Source organism: Chrysemys picta, chromosome 1 (assembly GCF_011386835.1).
Source record: "Chrysemys picta bellii isolate R12L10 chromosome 1, ASM1138683v2, whole genome shotgun sequence".
In the NCBI taxonomy this organism is placed as follows: domain Eukaryota; kingdom Metazoa; phylum Chordata; order Testudines; family Emydidae; genus Chrysemys; species Chrysemys picta.
The window spans coordinates 103,205,993-103,227,645 of NC_088791.1; the positions used below are offsets into that span (position 1 = coordinate 103,205,993).

The 21,653-nt window shown below is 43.6% G+C and overlaps 1 protein-coding gene across 2 annotated transcripts in view; it reads left to right on the top strand.

Moving 5' to 3' along the window:
- HIPK2 (homeodomain interacting protein kinase 2) overlaps positions 1-9,015 on the top strand; it is a 201,101-nt gene extending 192,086 nt beyond the window's left edge. For both annotated transcript variants that reach the window (XM_005296409.5, XM_065565588.1), the window contains exon 16: positions 7,937-9,015. In XM_005296409.5, the coding sequence (XP_005296466.2) occupies positions 7,937-7,957 (21 nt within the window). In that variant the 3' untranslated portion in view covers positions 7,958-9,015. The remainder of the gene's footprint in view (positions 1-7,936) is intronic.
- Positions 9,016-21,653: the final 12,638 nt, after the last annotated feature.

The following is a 21,653-nucleotide window of genomic DNA, read 5'->3' on the forward strand; positions in this document are numbered from 1 at the left end:
AGGTACCTGTCCTGTTCTACCATTTTTGAAGACTAAAGGTGTGTCCATATGACCACGGTATTTGGCTTGTGTTTCTTCCTCCTTGATATAGCTGGTCTTTTAATTATTACTTATGAAATTTTATTAAGCTTTTTTGTTGTATGGAATTATGTTTTCAGTTACATCTCCTTATTAAAGCTGTGGGGGTAGAGTCTGTGTAAAGGCCCTAATTCAGCAGCACATTTAATCACATGCTTGAGTGCTTTGCTGAATAAGGATGGACTTTAAGCACATGCTTAAAGTCAAAATATTTGCTTAAGTGCATCACTATATTGGGGCCAATAAAGCAGGGAAGAGAGGAAGGGTTGGTTTTAATCTCACTTACCAGAATGTTTGATTTATTTATTGTGTTTTGCCTGTACATGGGTCTGTTTCGTTCCTCCACTACGCGCAAATCTGATTTCTGTGGCAATAGGGTGACAGAGCTTACGACGGTGCATTCTGTGGTGTGAAGGAATGCATTGCAAAGTGGAAGGGGCAGTTGTTTGTCCTGTTCGTGCTGAGAACAGAGCCGCGCTAGCTATGGTTCTGATCCCAGTGCAGTCAGAGTCAGTGTTGCTGGAAGGGGTTGTAATAAGGATCAACGATGTATCCGTAGTTCGAACTGTGTTTATGTTGCAATGCTAACTGAGGACTGAGTTTTCTGCTCGGTAGGGGGATGCAAAAAAATGCCTTTCCCTCCCTCCCTCTCTCTGAAAATATAGGATGGTAAGTGCAGTACTGTTAGCCACACAGGAGGGCAGACAATGTTAGTAGAGGAGCTAAATTCTTGGCAGGCACACTGTTAGTGCTACACAAGTAACAATAGCTGAATTATTTAGCTTGCAGAGACCTTTGGAGTTGAAAATAGGATTGATGTGTTTTGGAATGAGCTTGGGGTTCTTTGTGTGTGTGGAGCAAACTGCTTGGAAACATGAGTAAGGAGGTGAATGGTTCAGTACTGGAAGTATTACCGGTGGTTCCTGGTTGGCAGAGTGTAGAAGTGACCCCTTTCCCCATCACAGTGTCTTGCTTTCGTCTGATGCTGGAAACGGGAGAGGTGAACAGACATTGCCTCTCTTACAGCTGGACATTCAAAGTGCTGCTATGAAACCAGAATATACAGAGAGGTGGAGGGACTAGTTACCTTGAGCGGAATGAAACAGCGTAGTGGACGAGCTAGAACTTTTCTCAGTGTAGACTGGGCCAAATCCAGCTGTTTGAAGAAGCAACTGCAATTGCATTCCCCAAACTGGAGTTGCACCTGCTTATATCGGGGTTGCATTTGACCCTCTGGGTAGATTTTTACTCCCTCGCTCTCCATAATAGTTCTGTCAAGAAACATTCCAGCAAAGGGACGCTTCTGTTTCTGTCATACTTTTTTATATTCTCAATCCCTCCGAATTTGGTTTGAAAGAAATTCCATTACCAAACCTGAAAGGAAGATAAAAACCCATGTCTTTCTTTAACCAAAGAAGCTTAATAAATAAATTTAAATAAAGAGAGAAAGAGACCCGGATTACAGATACAGAATAAAGTCACAGGCCCTGACGGTCAGGCAATAATGACACGCTATGGAATTCTTTCTTTTTCTTTTCTTTCCGTTTCTGTCATTTGTTTATGTTTTGATTAGCTAGCTTGTTGAGTGGAGAAATTCAGTCACACTAAAATATTGCTGCTATCCTAAACTTTAGGGGACATCAAAAATGTTATGCTTCTTTCACTGTTGTTGTTATTATTATTATTTATTATTATTCATAGTAATTACAATGTATCTTATCACTGGCAACAACGCAGTGTTGAAATTGTGAACTGTGTAATGGGAATAAGCTTCCGTAAGCGCCCCGTGCTTCTGTAGCATTTAACTCTCCTGCTTTAGGGCTCTGTTTGCAATCTCTGTGTGTCAATGCAATGCTGTAACTCCTGTAATGACGAAACCTCCTCAAAGTTGGGCAAACGCAGAAGAATTGTTTGTGGAAGTTTGAGCAGGTTTGCCATGGGTTGGCAATCAGCCCAGCAAAGGGGTGTGTAATGCTCCTTACGGGCCAAGTTCTGGACATGTGAGTGCAGGGTCTGACTTAAATGTTCCTTGTTCGGGGAGTTCTGCAGGCATTGGGGGAAATAATCCTCTCCTTCCCTGCCAGGGTGCAAAGCACCAGTGTGACCCAGGCCATGGGCTGCAGTAGCATCTGAACCCACTGTGTTCCCCTTCCCCCGTGTGGATGTTTAGGTCAGTGGATCTGCAGTTGTGGACACTCTGGCCATACCCCCACTGATCCCCAAATCTCCTCTGCACTACTGTAGAGACAGCCTCTGAAGATAACTGCTTTGCAATGTGCATGATGTGTGGAGTCCTCTAAATTCCCTCTCTGGAGTCTGGTCCTGTGCATTAGGATCACTTTAGTTCCTCTGCATTTAAGGCCTCAGTTCTTAGAGAAAGGAAAACGGGACTGAGCCCTGTGCATCCAGTCCTTGAGTCCATGTGCTGTCATACTCTGGCAGAGCTCCCTTTGAAGCCAATGGGAATTTTGCCTGAGTGAAGACCAAGTCAAGACTATCAGTCGCATTGAGCAAAATACCCTTTAAACCCACTATTTTACAGCAAAGGTCACCAATCTTGCAGTCACACTACTGTAAGCTATAGTGTCTTGGCTCATTGCTGTAGTATTGTCTTTAAGAAGAGGTACAGCCCATGCTGCCTGCCCCGGGTTCTAGATACATAGTATGTCACCACTAGATGCCAGCCCTTCAAAGTATGCCATTGTGTTCCGTTCCACCCAGCGGCTGCAGCATAGTCCAGCCCTGAGGCTGCTTAATTGCATTAGGCAGTGTCACTGCAGGGTTAGAGTTCAGACCAGATGGCTAATTTGGAACTCAGTCCTGCAGGTGCTTATGCCCTTGAATAACTTTACTCCAGTTTGGTCCCAGAGTGTTCATGGACCCATTCACATGTATAAAGTTGCTCAGATATGCAAATATTTGCAGGATCCAGCGCTAGATAAGCACACCAAGACTGATTTCAGCAAACACAAGATGCTCTCATTGGAGAAGGAAACACCATGTACTGCATCAAGTGTGAAATTTGAATGGGAAATTAGCTTGGCCTTTCAGGAGTCTTCTGAAGCATACTATGAGGCTTTGCTTTCTGCGTCTCTAGAATCAGATTGAAATTTACATTTCTCACGTACGGGTTAGCTTGTCCTTCCAGTTTTAGCAGTGCTGCTATAACAGACTCTTCATGTGTATATGAAGACAAAGTTTTTGTTTTTAATCTTTTGCTTGTCATAGTTAATCCAAGAAAGGCAATACTAAAGGTATATTTTTTCCAAAAATGATATTTTTTACTGCACTGATAAATATTGTGACATCTCTGATCTTAACTCTTTAGCTGTAGGGGGAATTATGTGCAGATTCACATAGATCTTGTAAATACTTGTGTGTGGGTCTGACAGCCAGGGACTTTTTTTTTTCTTTCTTTCTTAAAAAAATAAAATAAAAATAAAAATAGAACGGTTTCCTCTTTGAGATGGAAAGAGATGGACAGCAATGCTGAGAGCAAAAGAAAAGCTTATCCCACTTTCAGAACATAGCCAAGGAGCTTTTTCAGTGCTGGCATGGAGTTGATGATAATGCAGATGTGTTTTAATATTTTTTTTCCAGCGAATTGATTGGAAAGGAGAAAGTAAGTTAGAAAAGCTTTGGTCTGGAATTCTGATCAGAAATGTTGATCATCAGCCACATGGCGCCTCTTAGGGTTTTGTTATATTTTGTTTCTTAATTCATCTTTATTGACTGGTTAGAGGCTTGTTTGCCTGGGTTCTAGGTTGGTCTATATGTGTTCTACTGTTCTAGAACTCATTGACTCCATTGGAAGCAAACCCCATCTGATCAGGATTCTGGATTCTGATTGGTTTAAAAGGTATTCTGGAGCTATGGTGGAATACCTTCCGTTTTTTAAAGAAGGATTTAGATACACTTATATTACACAAACTGTGACCTAATGGCAATAATTACCTCAAATGTGGGCATTCATCCTGGTTTTAGCCTTTTTGAAAACATGTAGCCAGCTTGAACTTGGGTTTCAAAGACTATAAACTCTGTATGGGCGGAATAATGATAAATGCCCACCCTGGTCATTGTTGCTTGAGTGAATTCTGAAGACCGTGATTCTTTAAAACAAAAACAAAAGAAACCAAGGAATAGATTACACTTTTATGTATTGTAATCAATTGTTAAAATGCACATGTAAGTATATATGTTTATAGCTACTGTAAAATGCTTTGGCCTTCTAGAAGATATTTAATGAGTCACATTTTAAACCAATATGAACTGAATAATAGACTGTGGCTACTTAAACAGTTTTCTGGCTACATTTTATAGTTATTACAGTGTTTTATAGTTTACATTTAAACTGGTACTTTTTAAGGGAAATTTCTGTTTGTAAATGACACCTTCAAAAACTCAATACAGCTGCCTCTATTTCTTAATTTTGCCCTTTTAAAACAGAAAAGTATAGGTGTGTCTTTATTATGTATATTCTGTTTTGAGATATAACATAGTATTGGAAAGTGAGTTAGAACAAAGAATCCACCTTATTCCAAAGTATGGTTAAGAAACTGCTCCACATACTGAAGTATAGTCCAACACATGAGCTATTTATTTTTTAATAACAAACTTTAATGAAATTCCTTGAGTTGAAGCATGGAGCACAATACGTCCAAATCAACTATCCTCTGTAGGACCATAACCTGGATGAAGATACCTGTATCATGAGAAAGAAGGATATTCAAAGGAAGGGATGTACTGTTTTGTTCATAACTCATTAGCTGAACTATTGATTCCTGAGCTAGTGAATCCCTATTTTGTTTTGGAATTGTTGTGGGGGTTTTTTGTGTGACAGCCACTCAGAGAGGCAATGCTGTAATTTGGATTTCATTCTGTTCATCCCTTTATACAAGTGACTCCACCGTAGAAACATTTTGAACCAGTGAACTAAATACGAAGTCCATTGACCATTTCTCTGTAAACTTTATTAGCGAATGGTGGTGCCGTTTGGTGCTGTTTCGTTGTTATGGGTTGTCGTATATTTTGCATTTTGATGTAACCTCTTTTTTTCAGTCTCACTTCACCATGAGTATCTGTCTAGTTTTGTCTTTGTTTTCTTTCAGTTGAGTAACCAATGAACACGGTGTAAATGTCTTGCTGGGCAAAGTTGTACTTTTAGATAATAAAAGTACATGAATTGGCATTTTAAAAAAATTTGTCTGAAGTACCGAGCTTCAGTCGTGGAGCTCAGGTAATCTCAACAAAGCTCCTTGCATCTTTCAGTGAGGCCTGCCACAGCTACCCTGTTGATCTTGGCAGTTGAATGAAGTTACTAGAAAACAAGAGTGATACTTTACAGTTAGGCCCCTGTGCTGCTGCTGGTAAAATCTGTGTCAGAACTCCCCATTGACTTCAATGGAAGCAGAATTGGTCCCTAGCCCCTCCAGTAACTCCATTCAGTGCCAGGTACCCTCACTGTAACTCACATTACCAAAGCGATAACTTATGGTGACTGGGGTTGCCATTTGGTGAACTAAATAGAGGACTGTTAGCAGCCCTTGGGCAAACTGGAAAATGTCCACCCCCTAACTGGCCACAGTCACAGAATCAACAGCCACTAACCATTTTGCTGCCCTCAGTAACAGCCTGTTCTGCCTCTTTATGGCAGGAGCCAGTCTTGGAAATACCAGCTGTCTTGGTTGAAGGAGCTGCAGAGCTTTTTAAATACCGGTACTTTGGCTTGGAACTTGTAAAGCAAGAAGGGGTTTCTAATACTGGCAATGCACATCCCTTACAATCTGAATGGTTACATATAGCACTTCTGTCCTCCAAAAGGAAATACAATATTCTTCAATGCTTCCACATTTGGTGGTTACATACAACACTTCTGTCTTTTTTTTTTCTTTATTCCTTATTTGTTTAGTTTGGGTTTTCGTATACTTCAAATGATACTTCCATGGATATTCCAGGGCACAGCCATTTCAAATGTAGAAAGTATCTGCTCATCCCATGTGTTTCACCAACAAAGTAAACCAGGCATTTTGGGGGTATCGGATTCTACTTGGACAGAATTGGAATGTAGCTTGTATATTCTATACCAAACCAAATTTCTGAAAGGAGAGGAAGTGTAATGAATAGCTTTATTAAAAGGAGAGAGAGAGAGAAAGAAAGAAAGAAAGAAAGAAAGGCATCTTGGAAGTTGAAGAGTCTAGACTAAGGTAGCTAACTAAAACTAAGAGGTGAAACAGTTTTTCTAAATAGTGAAATCTGCTTATAAAAGGGGGAAAGTGAGAAAATGTTTTATATCTTTTGACTATCCACAAACCCAATATACTCTAGATGGAAAGTGGAAGTTAGCATACACTGTGCCAGAATTGTAAAGAGGAAGAGAGGGAAAAAACACACGGAAATATCAAAAATGCAAGAGAAAAGATGCCCTCTGGCCCCCTCCCAGTATCTTGGATGGTTCTTTCTCTACAGTGTCATCTCAGCCCAGTAATCCCATGAAAGCCCTGATCTGTTGTGTTCCTCCACTGTACGGTTTCTGTAATATGAGTGTTAATCTTTGTGAAAATTGTATGCAACAGTATTTTCTTGTGTACTGCTTTTTTCCTATGTGAATTGTCTCTCTTTTTTTCTTTTTCCTTTTTGTCTTTTTCTTTTTTCCCTACCCTTTTTTTTGGTAAATATGTATTTCTTCTTTTTTAAAAAACAAACAAACCGATGTGTTGTAGACCTATATGTAACCTATTCCTTAGGCTCATATTATAGGTATGTTATAAGAATGGATATTTTACTTGGCTTTAGAATGTTTTACAAGAAAACTAATTCTTAACCAATCAAGTTCTTGCTACTAAAAAAAAAAAAATGCTTGTGTTTTTCATCATGACGTTGTGTGCTTCTAATTAATAATCATTTTCGTTGTAGAAAAATGGAGTGAATTTATATTAGTCTTGGAAACTAATAATAGCATTGTAAATTTATGAGATGATTTTAACAGAAAATACATTATAGAAGAATATAGTTATTTTAATTGTAATATTACTAACCGTAGGGTGAGAAAGGAGGTCCCGTTGTGGTGAACTATGTTATAGCTTGTTATTCACGGTTTCTTTTTGATCATTTTTTCGGTCTCTGAGGTGAAACGAGTTATTAATCAGAATTTGTAAACTCACATATGCATATTGTATATGTGTAGAAATGTAATCACACTTTGTCTTGGAATTACATTAAACTGTTTTAAGTCACTGCAAAGTCCATGTCTGTGTGCCTGTCTTCCCACTGGCTAGGATTTGGTGTGAATATTCTAGGGTCCGGGGTGGGGGTGTTGGTTGGTTGGTTGTTTTTTAACAGCCCATGGAAGTCTTTAGAAAAGACTAACTACAAAGGGAAATGTTTTTTTTTAAAGTGACAGTTTTTAGATTTGCAAGACAAGTTAGATAAATATGATCGTCAGTAGCAGTGCACTGAGCTCAAGCTTCACTATACAGATTTAAGCTTCACCAAAATGTGGGGGGATGCTCAGGTCTGAGGTTTGGATTCAAATCCTTCTCTAGTTCCTAGGCACTTCATATTATTCTTATTGGTCCGTGGTGGTTAGAATTAGTTACAACAGTGGGTCTCAAACTTTTTTACTGGAGACCCCTTTCACATCGCAAGCCTCTGAGTGCGACCCCCTAATAAGTTAAACACACTGGTTAATCTATTTAACACCATTATAAATGCTGGAGGCAAGCTGGGTTTGGGGTGGAGGTTGACAGCTCGCGACCCCCCATGTAATGACCTCGCGACCCCCAGTTTGAGAACCCCAGAGTTACAATTTTGTTTCTTCTCTTTGTTGCCTGTGAACATTTTATTCCTCTCCCCTCTCTAGGGAGTTCCAGCTTCACATTAAAGAGATCTTCCAGACCATAAAATGTTTGAGTGATCACCTCTCTCCTAAAGCTGCTTCCCACCAATATCTGACATCTGGGCTGGGTCGGATTTCATCTCTAGCTTCAGTAAGGAGCAGCCTGGTGCCAGGATTTGTTCAGTAAAAAGTCATCTATTGCAAAACATCATCCTGGAGGCGATCAATCAGCGTCCCCTCAACAACTTGTTACAGTATAAAACCCGGCTGTTGGGGTTGGTGCCATTTCCTTGATACAGGGGTTGATTTTTGGAGGCTATTGGGTTTCCTTGCCTCTATTTGTTTTGTTTTGTCAGGCTACATATTCTAGCTAGCGGCTTCTTTATTTAAATGGTAATGTTGTATATTCTGGCCTCTCCTGAGGGGTGCTTATCTGCCTTGCCATATGTATCTGATCAACGGGTTTAACAAATAATGTCCCTGGAATTGTACAACACCAAAGGTCAGTGGTCTTGAGCTCCTAGATAAATCCTGAGGCGACACAAAAGGTGTTTATCCACAATAAATGTTTTGGGGCAAAGCCAAGACTCTCATTTTCATGGCTGACCCTGGGACAACATTCTGTCCCAGAGATTTTATTTCTAGAGCACCAAATGAGTGGGGTAGCTTTTGTTATCTTATTGGTAGCTGTTGGTGTAGGTGAGCGACAGGAGCTCACAACATCATTCTACCAGCTGCCTTTTACCTGGTGTAGATTCTGTTGCAGCAAAGCAATTAAAGCAAGTCTATCCCTACTCCCTTACCTTGAAGCATGTGCTTAAGTCCCATTAAAATCAATGGGATTTAAAAGCATGTACTTAAAGTTAAGCATGTACCTAAATGCTTTGTGAATGGGGATGGTTTACTAGATTGGGGTCTTAAAGAAGAGACCGGGGCAGATTCTGATCTCAGTTACATGGTGTAAATCCAGAGTGACTACAATAACTAACAGAGTTGCTCCATATTTACATTCATATAACTTTAATATTTGTTTTAATAAAACATACTTGTGTAATTTTAAAAAATGTTGGAAACAAATAGAATTAAAATGCGTTTTAGTCTAGGAGTGTGTTTTTTATTTATTTATTTTTTTGATCAGTTGTTCCTTATAGCGGGGTGATCACCCCGCTCCAGCCCTGGAAGGGTAAAAGCAGCCCTGAAGAGGGCTGCAGCAGGGTAAGAGAGATTAAGAACGGCTGGGGAAGCTGAGTGGGTAGCTGACCACAGCGGTGGCTGGCTTAATGAGGGCCCAGCTGGCCTTTATAAGAGGGCTGGGGCCAGAAGCCAAGAGTCAGTCTCTCTCTAGCTGTTGAGAGGGATGGGCCTGGCTGCTGGGAGCTGACTAGGGTACCTAGACTGGAGCAGGGCTGGGCAAAGGCCAGAGGAGCTGGGAAGCTCTGGCCTGGAAAACCCCCAGGCTGCAGGCCTTGCTAAAGGCCGGAAAAGGTACTGGGGTTGCAGAGGGCAGCCCAAGGGGAGGCAGCAGGTCCAAACCCTCCTTGCCGATGATGAGTGGCAATTATACTGCAGTCCGCCCCAGTGACTGGGGGCTAGATGGTGACTGGCAGTAGCCAAAGACTGAGGCAAGGTGGAGGTAGGGGGTTCCCTGGGGAAGGGAGACCCAGCAAGACTGTGGGGTACTGCAGGAGGCAGAGCCCCAAGAGAAGGGGCACCAGGGTCCAGGAGGGACACTGGGGCCAGTGGCAAGGCGAGACACCGGCCTGCAGAGGGCGCTCCAGAGGCTGGCGAGCTAATTCCCTGGACGACCAGCAGAAGGTGCCGCCGGGTGAGTTGTCACCCCACCACATTCCCAGAGGGAAAATAATTGCCATAACTCAGCAGGAATACTTCGAATGCACCTTTTCATGACTCTTGGGTGGGCAGGGAGGAAAAGACCAATGAGTTTCCAACTCACAGACAAAAGTGTGAAAGTGTCTTTAAAGGACAAAGAACAAAGACCCAAATTTGGTCTGTAGACTAACTACCAGTAGGGCGTAAGGATACCTTGGGTATAACTTCCCAGGCTCATATTTTGATCAGTAACTTGCTCTCATCTCAACTTATATGTGCCTAGGTTTATTTAACATTCACTGGCTGAAATTCTGACCCTGTTGAAGTCAATGGGAGTTTTGCCATTCACTTCTAAGGAGACAGGATTTCACCCACTATTTCTATCAGGATGGCTAGTTGCAAGGAATTGATCCTGACTTGATCTCCCTCCTCCCAGTGTGTGTGTGCTGTGCAGGGTCAGGGATGTGGAAGGCCCAGAATGCATAGGGACCACCATGTTTGTACTGTGCAAAGAGAAGGCCATGCAGGAGTTTGGAGATACTCCCTCCCCCCCAATACACTACTGAGTGGTGCTCAGCAATGGCTCTCTCTGTGGCACCATAGAGGGGGAGATTGTATGGGTCAGCCAGAGATGTGGACCTTGGGTCCATAAACTACCTGGATCCACTGCAACCAATGCAGTGGGAGAATGACAGGTTGTGAAGCTGTTTCTGTATAACTCAGGGAGTGTAGTATTAAGCTGGTCAGGTGCTTTCCAGACTGGGAAAAGTCTATCCCTCTACTCCCATGCAAAGCTGGTTTATTCAGGGTGGGAAAGGTTTTCTCCAAAGACAGAAGGAGGTGCATGTATGCATACGTATGTGCTAGGGTTGCCAGGTGTCCAGGTGACTGGAATGCCTGGTTGAAAAGGGAACCTAGCAGCTCCGGTCAGCACCACCGACCGGGCTGTTAAAAGTCCGGTTAGTGCGGGGCTGGCAGGCTCTCTACCTGGCTCCGTGTAGCTCCCCGGAAGTGGCGACAAGTCTTAAGTTCCCTCTAAGCTGTGCGGCTGAGCGGCTGCCCAGCAGGCTATCAAGTGCCACACAGTTCAGGTGTCCCTCCCTCAGGACTGGCTCCAGGGTTTTTTGCTGCCCCAAGCAGCGGGGGGGGGGAAGCCGTGATCACAATTGCAATCGGCGGCACTCCGGCGGCAGCTCCACCGCGCCGCTTTCTTCTTTGGTGGGAATTCAGCGGCAGGTGCTTCCCTCAGAGAGGGACCCGCCGCCGAACAGCCTGACGTGCTGCCCCTTCCCCTTGGCCGCCCCAAGCACCTGGTTGCTGGGCTGGTGCCTGGAGCCGGACCCTTTCACACTTACCTCCTAACACATACTCGTGGTGGTGGTGTTGCTACTTTCAAACTGTGTTATTTTAGTTTTTTATCTGGTCTATGCATTTCATAATTTTTATTTCTCTTATGCTTAAATTTAATTCTTTGAGTAGTGAGTCCTAAAATGCCTAACCTGTCCTGGCTGGAGTAATTATCCCTATGGTAACTTTTTAAAAATATATATTCTATCTATGTTTTTTGTTTCTACGGGTGGTGCACATTACCTCGATATTGTGCACATAACAAAACTCATTCCGCACATGGATGGAAAAAATTAGAGGGAACACTGGACAAGTCCCTCAACTCCTAGGTGTAGGGGTGACCGGGGGCTTCACATGCTACCCCCACCCCATTAGCTGGGAACAGCAGCCAATGAGAGCTGTGGGGGTGATGCCTGCAGATGGAGGCAGCGCGCAGAGCCCCCTGGCCACTCCTCCACCTAGGAGCTGGAGGGACATGCCAGTTGCTTACGGGGAGCCACCCAAGGTAAGTGCTGCCTGGAGCCTGTACCCCACATCCCTTTCTGCACTCCAAACTCCTCAGCCACAGCCCAGAGGCCCCTCCTGTACCCAAGCCCCTCATCCCCACCCAGAGCCCTCCCCCTCCACACTCTGCCCCAGCCTGGAGCCCCCTCCTGAACCCCTCATTTCTAGCCCCACCCTGGAACCTGCACCCCCAGCTGGAGCCCTCACCCCCTCCCGTACCCCAGCCCCCTGAGCCAGCCTGGTGAAAATGAACGAGTGAGAGTGGGGGAGAGCGAGCGACAGTGGGTGGGTGGAGTGAGCGGGGCCTCAGAAGGGGTGGGGTAGGGGGCAGGGCAAGGGTGTTCTGTTTTGTGTGATTAGAAAGTTGGCAACCCTAGGCCACGTGAACAAACCACACACACACGCACATGAAAGTGACAAAGATTAGCATGAAATGATGCTTTAAAGACAGAAGCCAACATTTTTAAACCGGTGTGTTTACAGTGGCCTGACTTTCATAAGGGCTGAGCACTCTCAGCTCCTACTGGCTTCAAGTGACATTGTAAGTGCTCAACACCTTTGAAAACCAGGCTCCTTCCCTTTAGGTTTCCAGTTATGGGGTTAGCAACATCGCTTCAGACACCCAGTTAAAAAACTTTTAAACTCTAATCCCTTGCTTTCTGATTGTGAAGCTAGATTGGAGGGGCCAAACAGCCTGACCACTATCCACAACCCCGCCCCCTGACAGGCCCCCCAGGACTCCCACTCCCAACCCTCCCTGTTCCCCATCCCCTGACTGCCCCCCCCGAACCTCTGCCCCATCCAACTGCCCCTCCTCCCTGACTGCCCCCCAGAACCCCCTGCTCCCTTACCCAACCCCCCCATCCCCTTACCAGCAGCAGGAGCTTGCAGTCGCGACACCCGGCCAGAGCCAGCTGCGCTCCCCACGCTGCCCAGCGGGAGCGGCGGACCAGAGTGCGGCCTTCTGGCTGCAGGGTAGGGGGAACAGTGGGGGAGGGGCTGGGGACTAGGCCCTGTAGTTTGCCCATGTCTGAGCTAGATCCAGCTTATTATTCTAGTCAGCCCAGAGCCAGTATGCCTAGGTCAGCGTTTTTCTGTAATACAGCTTGCTTTTCTGTTTTCTGCTGTGAGGTTATTGTGTAAATGACATGCAATAACTCTAGAATTTAAGAGCTCCCTGACTGCACTGTACATCAGGGTCTGTGCTATCAGTGCTTGAAACATTCCAGTGTCAATCCAGTTCAGGAGGTGGAGACCGTTCCAAAGCAGTGTCACCACATTGCTTGCAAACGTCAAGCTGAGTCATGAAGACCACTACAGACCCGGACGCTGTATTCTTTACCAGTGTGAATTACTAGCCTGACTGCATGTTATGTATTAGTCCAGGAACAAGGCCTAGTAATAACAAATGCCAGATGTTTTAAACATGCTTAACATCAGCTTGTTTTGAAAACAGACATTCGAACTTACTCTGACACGTACATCCCTGATGCAATCCAGGTCTAGCAGACGGTCGTGCAGGGACTATACCCTTCAGTTCCATTAAAACAAGCACACTTATGCTGCTTTGTGAGCTTGTTAAACACAAAGGGTCATTTTCTTTTTCCCTTTTATTTACAAATTTGCAGAAATTACAAAGTGTAATGTCACAGAAAAAAATAGCTGTAAAAAGAAAATCACTCCCACAATGTGTGTTTCAAAAACACACTGAGGCCTGGTCATAAAATACAAATCCCCTTTAGACACACTGGGCAATTTAAAAACACAGAGAAAGAATTCATAAACAAAAAAATAAAACTTCAGTAAGAGAGTTAAAACTGGAAATAGGGATGTTGTTCCTGGTGTCAGCTGGGCTGTCTATTTAGGGGCTTTGGCCTGGGCCTAAGGAAACCTGGATTCTATTCCCAGCTCTGCCACTGACCCTCTGTGTGACCCTGAGCATGTCACTTCACCACTCTGTGTCTGTGTGACCCCTTCCACCCTTTGACTGGCCTATCTATTTCAGTTATAAACTTTTCAGGACAGGGTCTGTGTGTGTACAGACCCCATAAGTTCTGGAACTAGGGGCGCTGGCATGCTGCTGCACCTCCTGGCTTGAAGTGGTTTCCATTTTATACAGGGTTTACAGTTTGGTTCAATGGCTCTCCGCACCCCCACTATACAAATTGTTCCAGCGCCCCTGACAGAACCTGTCATCTTGGTGGTGGCCTCTAGTAGCTACCATAATACAAATGCTCTGAAATGCCTCCAGTTCCACACGCAAGGCCAATTAGACAGGCAGAACTGCAGGTTCTCAATGCATGGGTAGGGAGGAGGGGTTTAGATTTATTAGGAACTGGGGAAACTTTTGGGAAAGGGGGAGCCTATACAGGAAGGATGGGGTCCACCTAAACCAAAATAGAACCAGATTGCTGGCACTTAAACTGTTTTATGACCTTTTTAATTTTAAACTAAGGGCTGGGGGAAAACCAACAGGTGCAGAGGAGCACGTGGTTCGGACAGAGACATCCCTGAGGGAAGAATCTACTAATGGAGATTTTCTACGTCCTAGTAAGGAGGAGAGGATGGAAGATGATAAAATATGGGTAGGATCTGATGAGAAACAGTTAAATGAGAGAGTCCCATTCAATTACATCATGTAATGGCAGACAGCTTAAAAAGTAACAAGTTTTTAAAGTGCTTATATACAAATGCTAGAAGTCTAAATAACAACATGAGTGAACTAGAGTGCCTCGTCTTAAATGAAGATATTGATATAATAGGCATCACAGAAACTTGGTGGAATGAGGATACTCAATGGGCACAGTAATACCAGGGTACAAAATATATCTGAAGGACAGAACAGGTCGTGCTGGTGGGGGAGTGGCACTATATGTGAAAGAAAGTGTAGAGTCAAATGAAGTAAAAATCTTAAATGAACCAAATGGTACCACATTATCTCTATGGATAGTAATTCCATGCTCTTATTATAAGAATATAGCTTTAGAGAAATATTACCGACCACCTGACCAGGATGGTGATAGTGACTGTGAAATGCTCAGGGAGATTAGAGAGGCTATAAAAATTTAAAAAAAAAACTCAATACAGACGCTCCCTGACTTACGAAAGTCAAATTTTGCATAAGTCTGGAACATATACCCAACAATTACGTTAAAAAAAAAAACTTGCTTTTTCTGTAAGTGTGGATTTGCATAACCTGGGTTTTCGTAACCCGGGGAGTGTCTGTAATAATAATGAGGGATTTCAACTATCCCCATATTGACTGGGTACATATCACCTCAGGATGTGATGCAGAAATAAAGCTTCCTGACACCTTAAAGGACTGCTTCTTGGAGCAGCTAGTCCTGGAACCCACAAGCGGAGAGGCAATTCTTGATTTAGTCCTAAGTGCAGCACAGGATCTGATCCAAGAGGTGACTATAGCTGGACCAATTGGTAATAGTAACCATAATATAATTAAATTTAACATCTCCATGGTAGGGAAAACACCACAGCAGCCCAACACTGTAGCATTTAATTTCAGAAAGGGGAACGACACAAAAATGAGGAAGTTAGTTAAACAGAAATTAAAAGGCACAGTAACAAAAGTGAAATCCCTGCAAGCTGCATGGAAATGTTTAAAAGACACCATAATAGAGGATCAACTTAAATGTATACCCCAAATTAAAAAATATTGTAAGAGAACCAGAAAAGTGCCACTCTAGCTAAACAACCAAGTAAAAGAAGCAGTGAGAAACAAAAAGGCATCCTTTAAAAAGTGGAAGTTAACGCCTAGTGAGGAAAATAGAAAGAAGCATAAACTCTGGCAAATGAAGTGTAAAAATATAATTAGGAAGGCCAAAAAGAATTTGAAGAACAGCTAGCCAAAGATTCAAACAGTAATAGCAAAAAAAAAAAAATTTAAGTACATCAGAAGCAGGAAGCCTGCTAAACAACCAGTGCACTCAAGGTCATTGCAGAGAAACTAAATGAATTCTTTGCATCAGTCTTCACAGGTGAGGATGTAAGGGAAGTTCCCAAACCTGAGCTAGTCTTTTTAGGTGACAGATCTGAGAAACTGTAGCAGATTGATGTGTCATTAGAGGAGATTTTGGAACAAACTGATAAACTAAACAGTAATCACCAGGACCAGATGGTATTCACCCAAGAGTTCTGAAGGAACTCAAATGTGAAATTGCAGAACTACTAGCTGTGGTATGTAACCTATCATTTAAATCAGCTTCTATACCAAATGAATGGAGGGTAGCTAGTGTGATGCCAATTTTTGAAAAGGGCTCCAGAGGTGATCCTGGCAATTACAGGCTGATAAGTGTGACTTCAGTACTGGACAAACTGGTAGAAACTATAGTAAAGAACAAAATTGTCAGACACATAGATGAACGTAATTTGTTTGGGAAGAGTCAACATGGTTTTTGTAAAGGGAGATCATGCCTTGGCAATCTACTAGAACTCTTTGAGGGGGTCTACAAGCATGTGGAAAAGGGGGATCCAGTGAATATAGTGAACTTAGACTTTAAGAAAGCCTTTGATAAGGTCCCTCACCAAAGACTCTTAAGCAAAGTAAGCTGTCATGAGATCAGAGGGAAGGTGCTCTCATGGATTAGTAACTGGTTAAAAGATCGGAAACAAAGGATAGAAATAAATGGTCAGTTTTCAGAATTGAGAGAGGTAAATAGTGGTATCTCCCAGGGGTCTGTACTGGGCCCCATCCTGTTCAACATATTCATAAATAATCTGGAAAAAGAGGTAAACAGTGAGGTGGCAGAATTTGCAGATGATACAAAACTATGCAAGATAGTTAAGTCCAAAGCAGACAGCGAAGAGTTACAAGAGATGGATGGCAGGAGAGAGATCACTTGATCATTGCCTGTTAGGTTCACTCCCTCTCCACCCGCTGACAAACAGAGGATACGGACACCATTCCTTACCCATCCTGGCTAATAGCCATTAATGGACTTAACCTCCATGAATTTATCTAGTTCTCTTTTAAACCCTGTTATAGTCCTAGCCTTCACAACCTCCTCAGGCAAGGAGTTCCACAGGTTCTGGGTGTGTGTGTGATTTTCCCACCCACCCCCAAGTTGTATCAGTTGTATCAGTAGAACCCCTTATTGTGGAGGCAGTTAGTACCAGGAAGCTTATGCTGCTTGATTGTAAAATACATCATGGTGCATCTGCCCTCTGTTTCTATATATTTTAAAATAAACATTTAAAGAGTTGTTACCAAACCCACTACAAAAGATCTAGTATCAGATTGGAAAAACAGACAAAGATGTATTATGAGATCAAAATCCTGAAGCAACTGTGTAAAACAGGGGTAGGCAACCTTTGGCACACATGCCGAAAGCGGCACGTGAGCTGATTTTCAGTGGCACTCAGGTTAAAATGTATTACTGGCAGACAAAATCTTAAATTAGAGTGAATAAATGAAGACTCAGCACACCACTTCCAAAAGGTTGCCAACCCCTGGTGTAAAATGTATGTTCATTCTTTGCTCTGCAATCTCTTCCTATGTCCAGCAGAGGGCTCCCAACTTCTACATCGTGAAGCAAGGATGAAAGATTGCTATACAGTACTGAGGTTATTTATTTTATTCATACATATGCATGCTTTTATTCACTCTTTTGCTGATGGTGGTATTTTTATTTAAATATCGCCTCCCTCCCCTACTTCCTTCAATACACTTCAGGGTGCTGTATAAAAAGTGCAATATCACAGCACCATAACAAGATCCTTGCTTAAAAAGATGAGCACATAAAAACGTGAGCGCAGATTTTTTTTTTAAAAAGGATTTAAAGGGAAGATAGTAAATATAATCTTTATACTAGTGTTTATGAGTGGTGAGGGAAAGCTCCGAGCCTGGAACTGGGTCAGACTTCAAGAGGGAATGAATAGGTGATGGGAGGTTAATAAGCTAGCCAATTATCTAGTTTTCTAATACAATTAAAAAAATTGCCTTCATTGTATTTTTGTTATTATCTGTATCCCAATAGCACCTAAAGACTGCAACTCAGGTTTGGGATGGTAAGTAAAGTACACACAGAACAAAATACAATCTTCCCCCCTCTGCAAAGAACTTGCACTCTAAATATCTGAGATAAGTTTGACTATCATAACAATAGACTAAGATTGATTTATCTTTTACATCACACAGATAAGGTGGGAGAATGACAATGAAATACCACATCCCTTCATTGCCATGTGCAATGCAGTTTTTGAAACTCAAGCCACTATATGTATTGGCTTAATCCACCGTAAAGGAGGTTGAGGTTAGATATTAGGAAAAACTTTCCAATTATAAGTATAGTTAAGCACTGGAATAAGTTACCAATGAAAATTGTGGAACCTCCATCATCTGTGGTTTTTAAGTACAGGTTAGACAAACGCTTTTTAGGGATGATCTAGGTTAGGGGTGGGCAAACTATGGCCCCTCAGGGCTTTGGATCCGGCCCGCAGCGCCGCCAGCACCATGTCCCTGGGGCCCCTGGGCAGGGGGGGGGGCACATGGCTCTGTGCGTTGCCCTTGCCTCCAGGCACTGCCCCCCGCAGCTCCCATTGGCTGGGAATGGGGAACTGCGGCCAATGGGAGCTTTGGGGGAGGTACCCGGAGGCGTAGCAAGGGCAGTGCAAGCAGAGCCCTCTGCTTCCCCCACCCCCAGGGGCCGCAGCGCTTCCTGGAGCAGTGTGGGGCTGGGGCCAAGGCAGGCATGCAGGGATCCTGCCCTGGCTCCAGTGCGCGCCGCTGCCATCCCAGAGCCACTTGAGGTAAGTAGGGCTGGATCCCGAACCCCTCCTGTACCCTGCCCCCCAACTCCCTGCCCATAGCCCCCTGCCTGCACCTTGCACCCCAACTCCCTGCCCTGAGCCCCCTCATACACTCCACACCCTTCCTGCACCCCAACCCCCTGCCCTGAGCTCCCTGTTGCATCCTGCACCCCTGTGCATCCCAACCCCCTGCCCTGAGCCCCCTCCCGCAGTCCACACCCTTCCTGCATCCCTGCCCTGAGCCTCCTGCACACCGCACCCCCTCCCACACTCCAACCCCCTGCCCAGGCCCTGCATACTATTTCCCCAACCAGATGTGGCCCTCGGCCCAAAAAGTTTGCCCACCCCTGATCTAGGTAAACATAGTCCTGTCTGTGTGGGGAGGCTGGACTAGATGTACCTCTTGAGGTCCCTTCCAGGTACCCTATTACGGATGGAACAGTCTCACCATCCTGAATCTGTCTCTTGATTGTAATATTGTAGCTGGGGGTGTGAGCCAATGATTATAGGGAGCAAATGCAGCTGAGGCAGGTATAAATGAGCAGCGTGACCAGAGGGCCAGAGACAGCATACAAGAGACGTTCTCAGGCATTGCCTGCAGAAGATCTGTAAAGGAGAAGCTGAGCGTCTGTATCCTGGACTGTTACAACAAATGAAGAGTATTTTGGTAAAATTCTTTGCATGAGGTTAGGGTGACCAGACAGCAAATGTGAATCAGGACGAGGGTGGGAAGTAATAGGAACCTATAAGAAAAAGATCCAATAATCTGGACTGTTCCTATAAAATCGGGACATCTGGTCACCCTACATAAGGTGGACAAAAAGAATGAAGTGGAAACTTACCAAGGACATATGCTGCAGATCACCAGGACTGGCAGAGAGCAAGAATAGGAAGTTCCCGGACCAACTCTAAAACGTGCCCTAAACTGCATGACCTGGTAATCAAGAAGGATTTTGACAATCCAAATTACATTTGTTATGCAACACCTTTCAAACATACATCACTAAAGAGGTTCCTACATTTGGTAGGCAACAGAAAGCAGAGACTCCTATCAGAGGAAAAGCCATCTTTGCTCATCTGACATACTGCATTAAAAAATTACTGAAAATTTGAAAGGACATACTATGAAAAATTAAAACCAGAGATCATGAGTTACTTGAATTTAGCATATGAAAGAATAAATTCACAGAATACAAGAGCATTAGATTTCAGGACAGACAATTTGAGGCATCACAAAATCTATTATTTGTCTTACGGTAGCACTTGAGAGAGAGAGTGTGTGTGTGAGAGAGAGAGAGAGGATTCCTGCCCTTGTTAATTTATACCTAAAGAAATCAACAATCTAACCCCAATGAGCTATGTTAAGAGGAATGAGTTGGTACTATGGTTGGGACTTTTTTTGAGAGAGAGAGAGAGAGAGAGAGAGCTATCAGAGACTTCCTGCCTAATTCCTAACCCTAGCAAGTTCTATCCTGCCAATTTCTTCTCTCACTGAGAACAAAGGAATAATTTCTGAGTGCTAAAAAGAAAATTCCAATCAAATATGATGTCAAGATTCAGAGTGCATCAGCAAAGTTAGTCCTGAGCCAGAGGAGGCCCGGCTGGTGCACTGCTGCAGCTCAGCAAGACTGTAGACCTGACACCTGAAGTGATTCATGATATTATTTCCAACCAGACCACAATTAGACTGACATGCAAAATTCTGTGCAGTTAAGTTCTTCCTACAATCCTCTTCATTAGATCAACTCATCTCTAGTGTGAATGAGCTTTATAATGAGATCAGAGCTGTGGAACTGAGGTTTGTGTGACATTGCACTCCATAATGTTTTATGGAAATATGCTTATGAGTGTGAATATAATGTAACTGGAATATGCTTTATGCAAAAGGTCTCTTGTAAGGTATTACAAAGCTTATAATCTACGGAGTGTGGTCATCCTATTTGTATGAATGTATCATTCTTGTATCTGAAATGAGGAATATGAAGCATAACCCTGAGGTTCTATTGTAATTATGCAAAGTGTGGGCCATTAATAGTGGTTTGGAAGCTTGATGGCTCCCATTGACTAGGACAATTGATTGTAAATGGTCTGTTTACTTGAAAACCGTCCTGGGTTTGTGCAGGCCAGCCCTGAAAGAATGGAAGCTGGGGTTTCACGGGACATGTGACCATGTCACCTGATACTGGACTCCATCTTAAACCTGGTGCTTTTCCATTTAGAAGGAGAGCTGGGGACCTAGAGAGACAAAAGATTCCTGCCTTGTGCCAAAGATATAAAAGGGGGTGGAACAGAACAAAGGAGGCTGCCAGTGATGGAAAACACCCCTGCTTTCCACCTAAGATGCCTGCTGGAACTAACAAGGACTGTACCAGGGGAAAGGATTGGGCCCAGACTAGGAAGGAGTCTAGTCTGTGAAAGAAGCTTATTGGAACATCTCTGAGGGTGAAATTTACCTGTAATCAGTTTCTTAATGTATTAGGTTTAGATTTGCATGTTTTGTTTTATTTTGCTTGGTAACTTACTTTGTTCTGTCTGTTATTACTTGGAACCACTTAAATCCTACTTTTTATACTTAATAAAATTACTTTTGTTTATTGATAAACCCAGAGTAAGTAATTAATACCTGGGGGAGCAAACAGCTGTGCATATCTCTCTATCAGTGTTATAGAGGGCGGACAATTAATGAGTTTACCCTGTAAGTTTTATACAGAGTAAAATGGATTTATTTGGGGTTTGGATCCCATTGGGAGCTGGGTGTCTGGGTGCTGGAGATAGGTGACCTGCTGAGCAGTTTTTGGTTAAAGTCTGCAGCTTTGGGGACATGGACCAGACCTGGGTCTGTGCTGCAGCAGACTGCCATGTCTGGTTCAACAAGGCAGGGTTCTGGAGTCCCAAGCTGGCAGGGAAAATGGGCTCAGAGGTAAATTCAGCACATCAGGTGACAGTCCCAAGGGAGTCTCTGTGACCGAACCTGTCACAGTTTGCATCCACTGAAACTGCACATGCTGCAGCTCAGTTGCATCTTCAGCCTCCTAAACATAAGGTGCCCTTTTTAGAGAGAGAGCAGGGAAGAGGATGCAGGAAGCAGAAGTCTGAAACTCAGGCTATGGCTACAGGAGGAGCTGGGGGTGTGATTCCCAGCTCAAGTAGACATACTTGCGCTAGCTCTCATTGAACTAGTACTCTAAAAAATAGCAGTGTAGCATGGGCAGTAGCAAGTGACAGCACGGGTTAGGCACCCCAAGTACAAACCTTCCGGGACCCCTCAGTACATATCTGAGGCAGCTAGTCTGTG